The sequence below is a fragment of the Nymphaea colorata genome, chromosome 4 (genome assembly GCF_008831285.2).
Source record: "Nymphaea colorata isolate Beijing-Zhang1983 chromosome 4, ASM883128v2, whole genome shotgun sequence".
In the NCBI taxonomy this organism is placed as follows: domain Eukaryota; kingdom Viridiplantae; phylum Streptophyta; class Magnoliopsida; order Nymphaeales; family Nymphaeaceae; genus Nymphaea; species Nymphaea colorata.
The window spans coordinates 16,286,999-16,301,553 of NC_045141.1; the positions used below are offsets into that span (position 1 = coordinate 16,286,999).

At 38.7% G+C, this 14,555-nt stretch overlaps 2 protein-coding genes across 2 annotated transcripts; both read right to left on the bottom strand.

Annotated features, from left to right (window-relative positions):
- Positions 1–6,105: 6,105 nt before the first annotated feature.
- Positions 6,106–9,264, bottom strand: LOC116252484 (caffeic acid 3-O-methyltransferase-like). Its single transcript, XM_031626774.2, has 5 exons — positions 9,134–9,264; positions 8,699–9,032; positions 8,093–8,511; positions 7,270–7,334; positions 6,106–6,521 (listed from the first exon to the last, which is right to left on the bottom strand). The coding sequence occupies exons 1-5, from the start codon at positions 9,261–9,263 to the stop codon at positions 6,207–6,209; spliced, it is 1,263 nt and encodes a 420-aa protein (XP_031482634.1). The 5' UTR covers position 9,264; the 3' UTR covers positions 6,106–6,206.
- Positions 9,265–11,660: 2,396 nt separating this feature from the next.
- On the bottom strand, positions 11,661–14,227 carry LOC116252483 (xanthotoxin 5-hydroxylase CYP82C4-like). Its single transcript, XM_031626773.1, has 2 exons — positions 13,269–14,227; positions 11,661–12,308 (listed from the first exon to the last, which is right to left on the bottom strand). The coding sequence occupies exons 1-2, from the start codon at positions 14,211–14,213 to the stop codon at positions 11,703–11,705; spliced, it is 1,551 nt and encodes a 516-aa protein (XP_031482633.1). The 5' UTR covers positions 14,214–14,227; the 3' UTR covers positions 11,661–11,702.
- Between the last annotated feature and the right edge of the window lie 328 nt (positions 14,228–14,555).

Consider the following 14,555-nt stretch of genomic DNA (forward strand, 5'->3'; position numbering starts at 1 on the left):
CACGCCAAAGTATAAAAAAAAAAATTGGAGGGATGGGGTATTTTTGAAATGTTTTTAAAAAGTTATGTTTATTTTAGTACTTTTTGATAATTTTTTTATCCTTTTAAAATGTTTTTGTAATTATAAACAAAAGTGTTGTTTTTGTAATTATAAACAAAAGTGTTTTGATCATTGCACATCACTATGTACAATTTTTTGTGCGTAGAAGTGTACACATAACCTGTTTCTGTAAGTAAATTGTGCAGATTGCGATGCATGTATACACCATGTTTCCGCCTTTCATATGCAATGTTAAGGAGTACAATTTTTTTCAAATATAGCAAAATCATTCGTCCAATAGGCAGTAATAAAGATATATTAGTTAAGAGCTTGTTGTGCCTGTTAAATACCAATGTTCTCATTTTTTTTCCCTATGCTTGTTAAATATCAATGTTGTTTTTTTTTTTTTTGTGCATCCAAGGTAATCAGTCTCTGTAATTTATAGCGGTACAATAAAAGGCAGCAAGATTGATCGACCGGAGGCTGTAATCAATAGTTTAAAGACCAATCGGGCCTTTGGGATTTAACGAAATTAATCTCTCTCTCTCTCTCTCTCTCTATATATATATATATATATATATATATATATATATATATATATACATTCGCAAATATCCAACCAAACTATTAAAAAAACATTGGATATAAAAAAAATAATATCAGACTAAGAAATCAAATCGAATTTGGATTTAGGAAATGACATTCAATCGGACTCACTTGTCTCATTTATTGACATGGTGCATATAGATAAAATCTGCGAAGATTCTGTACAACGTTAAACGGGTAAAACAAGTTTCAAATGGTGGCCTACATGCTTTTCTCTCAAATAATAAAACCAGCACCATAAGAAAAGTGGAGTCCACTCCCGTATTCTTGGGATATCTAGATATGGAGATAAGGTTTTTATATTGCTTTCTAGTGAATGTCATTGCACATGCTTAAGATGTGAAAACTCCTTCGTTTGGGTACAAGAGAAATCAAATTCCAAATCTAATTAAATCTGCTAAAACCTTACACTGGGGAGATTCAAATATGCCAAACACCGCATGTTGTGAGATAGCTACAAATTAGAAATTCATAGTCATAATCACCATAAACGATTATTAAAAGTATCATTAACTGTTCTTCTATTACTATAAACATTGACTAATGCTTGCGTTGTAATTGTCTTTAGTAGTGACAGATTTTTTTATTTTTTGTCATCCAGTATCATCCGCCATCCCCAACAGATTTGAACCCCTTAGCACACTTAAAACACACTTTTCAGCGCAGAATTACTTTATGGTGTGTAGGTAATACTATTACATTCCAAATAGTTCATAGATCTATTAATGGTCTTTGTTGTTAGCTTACCATACTCTGATTGTTCGGCAAATCAAGCAACCATAATTTAATTCCAGGCCTTCCAAAGATTCCATACTGGGCTTCAGTATCTCTCTGATTTGAAGTGGGATAATGACGATAGTCACTTTTCGAATCACAAATCAATGAACTTGAATTGATAATGAAAAAACACAGTTGTAATCTAAGGACAACTCACATTAGCTTTTTCTTTCAATTCTCGAAAAAAAGAAGAAGCCTAATCACCCAAAGTGAGGTATCTATACCTCCACCCAATTAAAATGATAGAAAAATGATCAATAAAATGAAAAATGGATCGAAAGTATAATAAAGGGTACAAAACATGATGAGTGGATCCAAAATGAATAAACAAAGCCCGGGAGGGGCAGAACCTGTGTCTCCTTTCCCCCTTTCTCTCATGCATAGGCCTTCTCACTTGCACTTGCTCGTCCTGAGCTTGGACCTGCACATGGATTCTTGAAGGAGCTTTCGACGGGATCTCTGCACACAACATGCGAGTCTGGATCTTCCAGGTCCCTTTAGTTCGCCTTGTGTTAGAGGTCCAAATATTTCTTTGGGAGGTCTCCTCTCCTCCCACCTACAGCTGCCCAAATCCTATCCTCCTCTTGATTGTGACAAAAAGAAAATAGAGCTTTTAGAGAGATTTACCGACAAGCTTGAGCATTCACTTCTTAACCATGGTGAAAAACTTCTTGCCCTCTATATACGAGAATATCATCGGCATAGAGTATAGAGAAGATGCATGGTTTTCAAATTCCTTTTACATTAAAAACAATGGATCTAGGATGATTTGAGGTGTGGAACTCAAATCAGCTCAGATTTTGGATTTGTGACAAATAATGTTGAAGATTATTCATAATGAATTTTATAAATTCTGCTTATATGACTCAACTTCCATGCTGGAAATATCTGTTAGACGACCTGTCATGTTGTAAGGTTGTGTCAAAATATCCCTCATAGGATTGATGATGAGGCAGATTGCGGAAGCCGCCAGAACTATTCTGTTTCTCTTGGAACCTCATTGTAATATATCTTTCATCAAAATATTAAAGTTTTTTTTTTTTTTATTTCCGTTCATTATTTTTCAGCAGTGTATAAATATCCATTCATCAAATGAATGAAACGTGAGGCTGTCTTCACTTGCCTTAAACTTTTCATACTTAGGTTTCATTAAACTCTGTCCACATGGTATTAGAGCAATTGCAGCTTTTGTGCAAAGTCTGCCGCACCTGATTTTTTGCAGGCTCTTTTTAGTCTTGCATCCTTCCTTCCAATCTGCGATACATTTAATCTCTATAGATTCCTTGCTAATTTTATCTTTGGCACTGTATTGCATTGGTTTTTTTGCTACTGCTATACACTATTTTCATTATGGCTCAAAACGCACCCTTGATTCTGACCGATAATTCAAATGCCATCGATATTTCAAATCCCTTTTATTTGCACCATTCAGACAACCCCAGTGTTGTACTTGTGTCCCAACCGCTCACAGGAGATAACAATCCCACATGGAGAAGGTCCATGACAATGCTGCTTTCTGCTAAAAACAAGTTAGGATTTGTCAATGGTAGTATTCCTCAACCTCTTGTCTGAGCACTGGAGTATCATTCGTGGGTGCAATACAATAACTTGGTTCTCTTGTGGATCATTAACTCATTATCAAAGGAACGGGGGAGTAGTATTATCTATGCCACTATTCCGAGGGAGATCTGGCTGGACCTGCAAGAAAGTTTTTACACAAAGTATGGCTCCCCGTAAGTTCCAATTGAAGTATGAAATTGATCGTATCTCTCAAGGTATGCTTTCTATTGCTGTTTATTTTACAAAATTGAAGGCATTGTAGAATGAGTTGGGATCATATGAACATTTGCCACCATGCACATGTGGTGCGTTGAAGCAAGCATTTGGTAGACTACAAGAAGAAAAGGTAATACAGTTTTTGATGGGCTTGAATCAGGCATATAATGTGATTCATGGACAATTGTTGATTGATTCAGTCTTCCTCTTAGTATTGTATAATTTTATGTCAGCAGCAACTAAAATGGCTAATAAATCCAACACATCTCGTCAGCATGTTTGTTTCTTCCAGATAGATATAGATTTAGTTAGACCACCTTGTAATCTCGAGTACGGAAAGTGCATTTTGTGTTGAATATTTGTCAATACTATTTAGTTAGATCACCTTGTAATATTTTGTGTTGAAGGCGGTGTTCAGAACCTGTGATATATCTGAAATCTACATGGCAGGACAGGGTCATGAAAATGTACTTCAATAAAGGAAAGTGGACACACAAAACCCTCTGCAAGTGCTTTTCAAGTTCCTCATTCTCTGTCCATCTTCTTAAGTTTTTTTTCATGCCCAGCCTGCTTTAGTTATAGTATCAATCTTGGCAATTTGTTTGCAGTGTTGTTTTCCATTACAGTAACATCTCATGGACTGTTTTCAGGAAATTCCTAGTTTTAGGACATCAAAAGTTATAAGAAATAAGACAATAGCTTCGCTGTCCTTGCCTTAACTGTGGTAGAAAGCCAGTTATTTTCATGAAGAGATTACGTTCCAGAGGCTGGCCCTAGACAGTGCAACATTGACCTTGAAATTTGTGCAACAATCCAGAAAGAATTATGTTGTTTTCCTTCTATATGGTAGTAATGATACAGGGCCACCTAATCTTTGCTCTCAAGCACAGGGCTTGTTCATACTTGGGAAACTTAGTTCTCAAGTTAGTTGGGGTGGGGTGTTGGGAAGTTACTTGTCAACACCGTCAAACTATTTTCACTTTTGAGAATGTTGATGTGGACCTTGTGCTAGACAAAGTTCGTCATCTTATATCAATTACAAATTTGATGGTGGACACCTTGGCTTTCAATTGGGAATCCAGAAGAACATACATTATGCAGCTTGGACTCCTCTTAATTTTTGGAAAGTTGCCAAGTTGGTGACAAGAAAGTTGTTCCTTTTAAAGTTTTCTACAGCTAACAACTATAATCTAGACTACTTCAAGGAAATTTTTCCACTGCACTATAGTTTGGTTTTATACAAGGCTACATATTGGTGACTGTTTTATACACATTCTGGTTTGGCTTGGTCAGCATTGTTCTATGTTTCCTTGGGATTTATCCTTTTTTCTTGTTGTACAGGTTGTGCTACTCAGATCCTGAACATCACAGTGCAGTATTGCCTTGGCAAATAGTCGCTGAAAAGAGCGGTTTGGTTCTGCTGTTGTCAGTTTGACAAAAGATAAAGTTGCTACTGTTGCAGAGTTGAAAGAACTGCTTTGAAGAATACAGAGCTTCTTGTTCTACATCATGTATCAATACACTACTAGGTTCTTTTCCCATCATTACCTCAGCAGATCCCAATGATGGTAGACTTTTGTGCTTTAAATAGAATTTGAACAAAGTTTCATGCATCTAATGGCAATGGTTAGGTGCAATGTTCTTGTTTTTCTGAAACAAAAGCTTGCCACGTTGATGTAGATATTACAAGAACAATTTCTTTAGTATCAGATTTAGTGAAATATCTGTTTTCTTTATCCTGGAACGCACGAAGTCATGGTAAAAGTGGGGGAGGATGTGTTTTTTCCAAAATAAAATCATGTTTTTTAGACCAATAAAGTTTACATGCTTTGCGAGCCGTAGATTTTATATGCATTTGATCTCTCTTTTCATGTGCAAATGACATGATTCAGAACTTGTTATTCGTTATAATTAGACTATGCAAATAATGTCTGTCAAGCTTGAATAACCATTTGATATATAATTGCATGAGTTCATTCAGGAGCATGGGTAAGACACATCATGGCATACTGACAGACACGAGGTGCCGGATCCCAGGTCGGGTCCAGTGGACTGACCCGGTAACATCCATAAATGGAGTCGATAGGCCAGAACTGGAGATTATCAAAGAACTGGAGAATTCCTAATCCTGGATTACGGTCGTCGGTGTGCATGTCATGTCCTAAAGAGTTCTCTTGTAAGGAGTTGTACCATGCAGTTAGCGTGACTAACACATACGTAGAACTTGAGGCAACCTAGTGAATATTGACGGTAGCACCTAATTAAGGACGTTATATATGGAGGCTAATGATGCAATTTGGCTGTGCGATTTGGCGTTTGAAACAGAAAGGTAGATGCGAAATAATTGAAAATGTATGACTGGAAAAGCAATCGCCAATGGTGATGTCTACTCAGATTTTATGAGCTGACAAAAAAAAAAAAAAACGCTGTTAAACTCAATATACTAAGATGTAATCCTACACATAATTGAATTTCCATGACTATATATATATATATATAAAATTGAAGGCCAGCCATCTATTTAATATTGTTCAATGTGACATGATAGATGGTTAAGAAAAAACAATGAGAAAAAGGTGATGCATATTTTTGTCATTAGCAGACAAGTTTTCTCCTTATTTTTACGACCCTGATATATATGAAACATACTGCATCAATCCATGTAATCGGATTTGTGAACTGATTTGGAAAAATAAAAGAACGGGCTAGCCAGCTTTTATTGAAGTATCTTTACACACACACAGAGACATATATATATATATATATATATATATATATATATATATATATATATATATATATAGAGAGAGAGAGAGAGAGAGAGAGAGAGAGAGAGAGATCACTTGTACATCTGGTCTCCCGAGAGAGAGATCACTTGTACATCTGGTCTCCCTTGGCAATGAACGGCTTTAAACTGTTTCAGTTCATATATTTATTCGAAAGCCTTCTATTACACTGGTTCAAATTCAAATGGAATCGTTAATGGTTCTTAAATAGTTATACTAGAGTTAAATATTGCTGCTTTTGTTCTTGTAGAATTCAATGACCCAGAAATTGTAAGCGCAACATATGGCCTTGATCCCTGTGAATCCAGCAACCTTTGCCAAACCCTCAAACTCCTTCTCCGTCCTCTCCTTCCCTCCATGATTTAGTGCCAACATCAAGAGATCAAGTTGAAATACAGCAGATGTGCTTAAACTGTTATCTACAGTCTCCGGCAAAACCATCTCCGCAATAATCACCTTGCCGTTCTCTGGCAGTGCCTTCCAACAATTCTCTAGCAGTTTCAGGCAATGATCATCATCCCAGTCATGAAGGATCCACTGCCACACGTAGATATTCATCACGGCATCTTAGAATGATAGATTAGTTAACTTGTTTTGGCACTTATTTTTTCAAGTCATGTGTGTGTCTACATATATAGAGAGTACAGTAACATTACAAAAACGGAGTCAGCGATAGTTGCGCAAAAGCAGAAAACAAAACAATAGTTGTGCAGATAAGATAAAAAGCAAGGGAACATGGGATACTTTAATTCATTTGAACCAGATAATAGACAAACAAACAAAGGGCCACAGCACCCCAACCAAGTAGCTCCAGCAGTCGGGATATATGTGCATATGGGTCTCCCTACCTTTTCCAAAACAAAGTGTACTGCAATAAAACTATCAACCTATTCATCTAAAGAAATCAATCATGGGCACTTTGTCTTTACCTAATTTATGAAAATCAGAATAATGGACAAAGAATAAAAGGGCATATGAGCACAATGTCTTATTCTTGCAAAACAGTCTTCTAGGATCTATGGAATAAGTTTTTTTCTGACCTGTCCATGCGAAATAATTGAAAAGAACATGCAATATTTCTGACCTGTCCAAACGTAACTTCCCTATGATGATTGTTTATGTGTATCAAACAATTGGCAAAAGCTTAAACTGTTACAAAAGAACATGCAATATTTATTTTCCTCTAAAACAAAGTGTTCTAGTGAACAAGCAAAGAGGGCCACAGAAAAAGCAGCTCCTGAGAGAGAGAGAGAGAGAGAGAGAGAGATGGGATTAAGATACAAACCTTCATAAAGATGGCATCGCCTGATGGCACGCTGGCAAACATGTCACCTCCAACATGTTGGACGCCTACATTGATGACAGCATAATGTAACAACCATGAGCAGCCTATGTACGCAACAATTGGCATAATTGTTCTTTTGACCCTAAATGTTGTGCTCGAGTTTGGGACTAACACATTAGCTCGTTTGGTTTGTTGAACATTGATTTCATTAATGAGCCGTCCCCAAGATCAACTTCTACGAGTCAAACATGAACAACCCATTTTTTGAAATAAAAGACTTGTACTTTGAACTGAAAATTTAACTCATAAAATAAGAGTATTTGCATAAAATAATATACATCTTGCCCAATAAATTTCATGAACATCTAAAAAGTATAAGTAGAATTATAAAACTAACGAAATATATGTACAAGAATGTTTTCATTTGATACATGCATATAATTACAACAAATCAAGGCCTATGTGCAATGAGAGGTCAGCGGGCAGGTTGCGCTCATTCATATTTTATTCACATACTTAGATGAAACAAACTGAGCTTTGCCTAGTATTTGAGCGCAACCCACAAGCCACTTTACCTCATGTTCTTGTGGATGTTCTTGGCAATACGGCGATTGAATTTTATGAAGAACTTCATTTTGATGAAAATGAAAGGTAATTATGTATATCATGAATAATGTTCTGATATTTTTTTGAGATTTTTGAATATTATCCTAATTAAACATGCCCATCATATGATCATCTCTACAAATGTCGGCTATTTGAATTATTTTCCTTCCATTTTTTCCAATTAAAATGAAAAACTGGTATCAAATTTGATACATACCAGGGAAATTTGGGGCCTCTTGAACGACATGTGGTAAGTCGAAGTTGAAGCCCTTGATTTGCGGGTACGTCGCTGTGATAAGCCCCAAGTTGGTACCAGTCCCTCCCCCAACGTCCACCAGTGTGCGGAGGCCATGGAAGCCGGTGTAGATCTCCAGGATCTTGTTCATGATGATGGTCGAGTGATGGTGCATTCCGTTGTTGAACAGCTTACTGAAACGTGGGTCCTTTCCATGGTAGTCAAAGCTGTTCATGCCGTAGGCCCTGTTGAAGGGGATGCCGCCTTCCAGCACTGCGTCTTTGAGGTGATACCATGACTCCATGTACACCTTGTCTTGCAACATGAGAACCAGGGGACCCATGGAACCTCCATTCTCGTCTCCCAACAGGAACCTCGATTTCTCCCCCAGCCCATATCCCCTATTCATAACGTCCCCATCCACAGAATGTTATCCTCCCGAATATTATACAATGTATTTGTTTTCTAAAGTCACATGCTGAGTTATTTCACTGGTCGTACTCATCAGATCATATACAGTGAAAGTTAAAGAGTCTAAATATATATATATATATATATATATAAGGAGACTGTTAGAGAGTTGATCACCATTGGGCTTTGCAGTCATGGTTGTTGTTGGTAATGGTGGTGGTGGAGCAGGTGAGAATTGAGTGGCTGGCAAGTAGTCGGAGGAGGCGCTCTAGCAGGGTCGGTGCTTCTGGATTCTTGGCAGACAATCGGGCTGCTATCTCATGCGATGTAAGCAGTGGGATTCCCTCCTGCTGATGGGCTTTCGCCATCACCTCCAAGAGGCCCATCTCTATAGCAGCCTTGAGGGCCATGGGCAGCACGGAACCGCTCACCAAGTGCCATGCTGACAAGCATGCTTGCTCGTCCAGCCCATTGTTGTTGCTCATGATCGGATGCATGGCTGTCCACTGATCTACTAGATGGAAGACAATAGTAATAGAGTCGAAGAATGTGTGCAGCAATTATGAAGGAAGTGAGAATTTGTGAAGCAATATTATGAAGGAAGTTGATCACCTGATCTTGTATCTACTTCGCCTGAAACCTCTACAAATGATAGCTCGAGTATGAGACCCTCTTTGGCTTCTTTCAATCTTGAAAGCTGAAGGCCTTTAGGTTGAACCTGACTCCCCACAAGGCCTGACATCCTACTCTTTATAGACAAGTCCAGTTATGGCCTATGGGCGACCAAAGTTGCAAGTTAGTTGCCTAATTTTAAGTTTTATTATAGTTGCTTTCATTTATTTTTCAATTCAATGCACAAGTTCAACTTAGATTTTGCAGATATCTTTATTGACCTTCCTCTCATACATTGATGAATTATGTCAAAGAAAAGATGAGGCATATGTGGCGCATTGTCAGCCACACGTACCAAAAATATTTAAGCAACTTGTGGGCGGGGGACGAAGGTTTTTCTTTTCTCCTCTTTACTTGAAGAAGCGACCATGAAAATTAGTTAAGATTCGATAGTAACTTGTCCGGCTGCTGCGGAAATGTAATGAATGATGTCAACATGGCCATTAACTCATGTTCAATACACTGACATATCAATTTCTTGAGTGACTGGTCATTATATATATTCTTTGGATTTCTATACGAGAACAGTTGGCAATGCATCCGACGATGTGTATAATTGCACTGGCGCATTGCATTGTGATTGGACCGAACTCCGTATGGCCTACCGCCCCCTCTCTCTCTCTCTCTCTCTCTCTTACTCATGCATTGCATTGAATTTGGATAGAACTTCGTACGGTCTGGTCACAATGCATTGCATTGTGATTACTCCCCCCTCTCGCTCTTACTGATGCATTGCATTGAATTTGGACAGAACTTTTTTATGATCAGGTCCCCTCCTCTTTCTCTTTTATATATATCTATATATATATATATATATATATAACGACAAGATATGATTGAAAAAGTTATCAGCAAATTACGATGTCTCGTTCAGATTGACAAGACAAAGACTTAAAGCCCTTAAAGCAACCTCCCATTGAAGTTTATAATTATTTTAATTTTCTGATATTACTGCACCGATGTTCCGTGCTGTTGGATTTATGAGAACTGATATGGAAATAACAGAACCGGCTGCCTGTTTCAAGGTTTTTCCTAACATGAATTTGGATGGTAATATTTTCTTATGACCATGTCCGATTATTTCAATACCAGCGCAGTGAAACTGTGACTTATAAAGAGCGAAAGTTAGATCCTATATATAACGCGAGTAAAAATATGGCAGTAAAAATCAGTTAAAAATATGACAGTTATTTGTGTAAAAAACCTGTTAGCAAGTTCATAATTCTTTTTGCTATTAAAATATTCTTCTAAGCCGTCAACCAAGTACCCCTCATCTTTCATCAAATTTCAACTTTAATTACGTTCACACAAATTTGAAGTCATCTTTTTGGGCAAATAAAATATCCTAGCGAAACTCTGGAGGTGTTATTTTCTATAGCTAAATAATAAGGTGGTGACATGTAAGCCAAACATCACAGTTATATGGTCAAAATATTTGGATCCAGTTACTGGTCAGATTCGAATTTTGGCTTACAGTTTCACAGTCGAACCCAAATCCACAGTCGTAATAATAAGTTCTTTCCTTAACCGCACACGATAAGCTCGGCGGCTAACTTTCTGTCTCTCACATAATATCTCGACCTATCTAGCTGTAAAGGGAGTCGGGGAGGCGTGGGGAGAGGAGAACATAAAGCATAGTTGTTTGCCCAAAAGGCTTGGACTCTTCAAACACGGTTTCTGGATGCAGCTCCATGTCAAAGCTCTGGAGAAGACGGGCGAGCACAATGTATACCGATCTTAATGAAAATGAAATTCCCGGGCACACCCTGCGGCTGTCATAACGAGAATGGTGAAGAAGAAAGCTAAGAATAACTTCCTTTTCTCTTTCTCTTTGACGTGGCTTTTTTGGCTGCGAACAGGAATGTAGATTGGTTCTTCACCAACTTTGTCTTCAATCTGCTTAACTGGATCTGGTCAAAAGATTTGGATCCGATTACTGGTCAGATTCGAATTTTGGCGTACAGCTTCACAGTCGAACCCAAACACAGGTTTCATATAATCTTGATCATTGGACAAAAATGGAAAAAATTAAAAACCAATAAATTTCGTCGCATCGTTAGCCATATATATCGATTTCAGATGCATTTGATCTTTCTCTTTTGTAATGTCCAAACTAAATGACATGATTGGCGATCGACCAGCTGTTTGTTAATTAAACTATGTAAGCCAAAGATATCACATTGCCTTGACCATCTACCAATTTAATAAGTTCATCCAGGGCAACGAATTAGACATACATACGTAGGTCATTGTATCATACAAGTCATATATGTTGTAATAATATGACCTCTAACTTGTGCTTTCGTCTGAATAACTTTTTCAGGCGGTGGGCTTCAAGTCCTCCCTGCTCACCGGGATTTTTCCGCTCACGGTATTGTTAATGATTCAAATACAGATAAAAAAAATAAAAAGACAATAAGAGATATTTCTTTTTAATAAAATACCAAATATCTTACATTTCGGTATACTCGGCGGCTAACTTTCTCTCTCACATAATATCTCGACCTAGCTAGCTGTAAAGGGAGTCAGGGAGGCGTGGGGAGAGGAGAACATGAAGCATAGTTGTTCGCCCAAAAGCCTTGGACTCTTCAAACACGGTTTCCGGATGCAGCTCCATGTCAAAGCTGTGGAGAAGACGGGCGAGCACAATGTATACTGACCGCAATGAAAATGAAATTCCCGGGCACACCCTGCGCCCCGATCCAAACGGAATCAACTGGAAATGCTGGCCCCCAACATCCACATCACTTTCCAAAAATCTCTCCGGCTGAAACTCGGCGTGGTCCGGCCACACCCTCGGGTCACGCTGTATCTTCCATGCATTGACCACTAGCATGGTGCCGGCCGGAACGCCAAAGCCACCAATTTGGCAGTCCTCCCTGGCTTCTCTTGGAGGCAGCAATGGTGTCGGTGGGCGAAGTCTGAAACTCTCCTTGACAACTGCTTGAAGATACACCAATTTGCTGATATCGGATTCATCCACAATCCTGCCTTTGCCGACTGCTTTGTCCAACTCATCTTGGGCCTTCTTCAGTGCTTGGGGATTGAGTAACAGCAAGTGTAATGTCTGGATCAAGGTGGCGGATGTGGTATCGTTACCCCCAATTATCATTGCCTGAAAAGAGGTAAAAAAAAAAAAAACTTTTATGTCAATTATTCAAGCATTCCATTCAAGGGCATTTAACAACAGGAATAGTAACTCCGTTCCAAAGATTAGAACAAATTCATATGACGTTAAAATGTATGAATTTGCTCCAATGTGCCCAATCTTTTGTACATATTCATGAAATAATGTGTTAAACGTTTTTGTACCAAACGCCCCCTAAAGTTCTTGTTTTTGTATTCACTTTTATCATATGGAAAGGTGAAACCTCCTCATGACTCAACGACTCTGAAATTCGAGTGAATTTTTCAAACTCAAGCAAATATGTTGAAAGTAAATTTGACGAGAGTAGAGAAATCTCAATCGATCACTTTCTAATCCGTTGAAATTATGAAAAGGTAACTCAATGGGTCCATTTGATTAAGTAATCGTTTTTACTATTTGACAATTTTCATTATTTTAATAATTATTGTTTATTTTCCCAATCAGTTGATCCATTCAAATAGTTTATTTTATTTTTATACCTTGCAAGCTATAATTTTTCTCAAATTGTTGTTCTTTTTTCTTGTCAAATGCTTTTTAATATTCTAGTATTGAAAAAAAGCAAAACCGATTTGGTTCAGTTTCTGAAGACTTTCTATATCTTTAAGAAAAAAAAATTAATTCAAAAATTCATTTCAATTAGAAGGCTGCCACAAGATTTTGAGGAGAATTAACATACTTTTCCATTTTAGAATTTGTCAGCTTCAAACTAGCCTTTTTCATCGTACTTATTCAAAACCAGCTTCATATATTTTGAACTTGTATAAGATGATTCCTTAACAAATCTAGCACCTAAAGGTTTGGTATTTATCAAATTTTTATACGTACCTAATTGCGTATTCCAACCCACCAACCCCGTACGAATGTTCATACCAAAATTGGAAATACGAAGGCTACTCAACAAATAACAAATAAGGAATGAGTTTTTACCAGTGCCGTCGTTTTCACCACCATGTCCGCATCCGTGTCATCCCCTACAAGTGACAGCAGGACATCGATGAAGTCATGGTCCCCCTCCCGGAAACCGGATAAGTTTTGCCGGCGATGCTCTGCCACGCAGCGGCCGATGAGAACGTCCAAATTCCCGGCCACCCTTTTCATGGCAGCGATACAGCCATTGATGTCGAGAAACTCGAGAAAAGGAAGAAAATCAGACACCACGAAGGCCGCGAGAAGGTCCAGCATCTCCCTCGTGCAGTGCGCTGTCTCTCGTGCCTTCGAGTCGTCCTCCGAGCCTCCCACGACGTAGCCAGCCCCTGCGACAGTTCGGGTCACCATGTTGAAGGTGAGCTCGCTCAGCAACTTTCTCACCTCCAATTTCACGGGCCGCTGCTGGTTGTTCTGCCAGAGAGTGTGGATGTGGTTTACTCGAGCGCCGATTTCCGACTCGCGGACTTGTTTGAAGGATTCGATCCGCCGGTTGGAAAGCATCTCGAGCGTGGTGATCTTCCTCATCTGGCGCCAGTAGTCTCCGTAAGGGGCGAAGCCGAACATGGTGGAATCGTAGGCCAGATGCTTCGTGGCACTGTTCCAAGGCCTGTTGGAGAAGGCGAGATCGCTGGTGGTGAAGCACTCCTTCGCCATCTCCCAGCTGCTGACCACGAGCACCCGGCGGAAGCCCAATCGGAGCATCATGGCAGGGCCGTATTTGTCGGCGAGTTCACCGTAGATCTCATGCAGCGAACGAGATTTGTCGAAGAGCAGATGCAAGTGGCCGATGATGGGGAGGCGGCCTGGAGGAGTCGGAGGATCAGGTGCAGAGCCAGCTCTCCTTCTCTTGACCGTAAACAGCTTCACGAGCTTGAAGCAGAGGAGGAGGCAGAATAGTGTGGCAGAAAGGAGAGGAAAATCTGGGAAGCGTGGAAGGAGAGCCATGTCGATCTGGTTATTGGAGCCGTGACGCTTGCTGCAATTAAAGATAGAACTATGTCTTCTTATAACGGTGAGAAGTGCAAGAAGCAAAGTATAATTTTTCATAATTTTTATATAAGTTAAACAAAAATTTATTCAAATTTTAAAAATCTAATAAAAGGTCATAGCCCCCTTCCCCGCACCGTTTAACACCTGGTGCATGGATTTTAACTAAAAAGATCACTAAATAGAGATGCTGTCAGCTTCTTCGTGCTTTTAATAATAATTTGTGGTATGAATTGTTCTATACATATATAATACCAGTAGATGCTTACACTTGAAGGTTTGTTTTTAATTTGCACCTGT

Excerpts from the sequence above, each read along its gene's own strand:
- LOC116252484 (XM_031626774.2), bottom strand. The coding sequence starts at position 9,263 with ATGTCAGGCCTTGTGGGGAGTCAGGTTCAACCTAAAGGCCTTCAGCTT. Across the intron at positions 9,033-9,133 it reads CGAAGTAGATACAAGATCAG|ATCAGTGGACAGCCATGCAT; the intron begins GTGATCAACTTC and ends TCCATCTAGTAG. Across the intron at positions 8,512-8,698 it reads CATGACTGCAAAGCCCAATG|GGGATATGGGCTGGGGGAGA; the intron begins GTGATCAACTCT and ends CGTTATGAATAG.
- LOC116252483 (XM_031626773.1), bottom strand. The coding sequence starts at position 14,213 with ATGGCTCTCCTTCCACGCTTCCCAGATTTTCCTCTCCTTTCTGCCACA. Across the intron at positions 12,309-13,268 it reads TGGTGAAAACGACGGCACTG|GCAATGATAATTGGGGGTAA; the intron begins GTAAAAACTCAT and ends ACCTCTTTTCAG.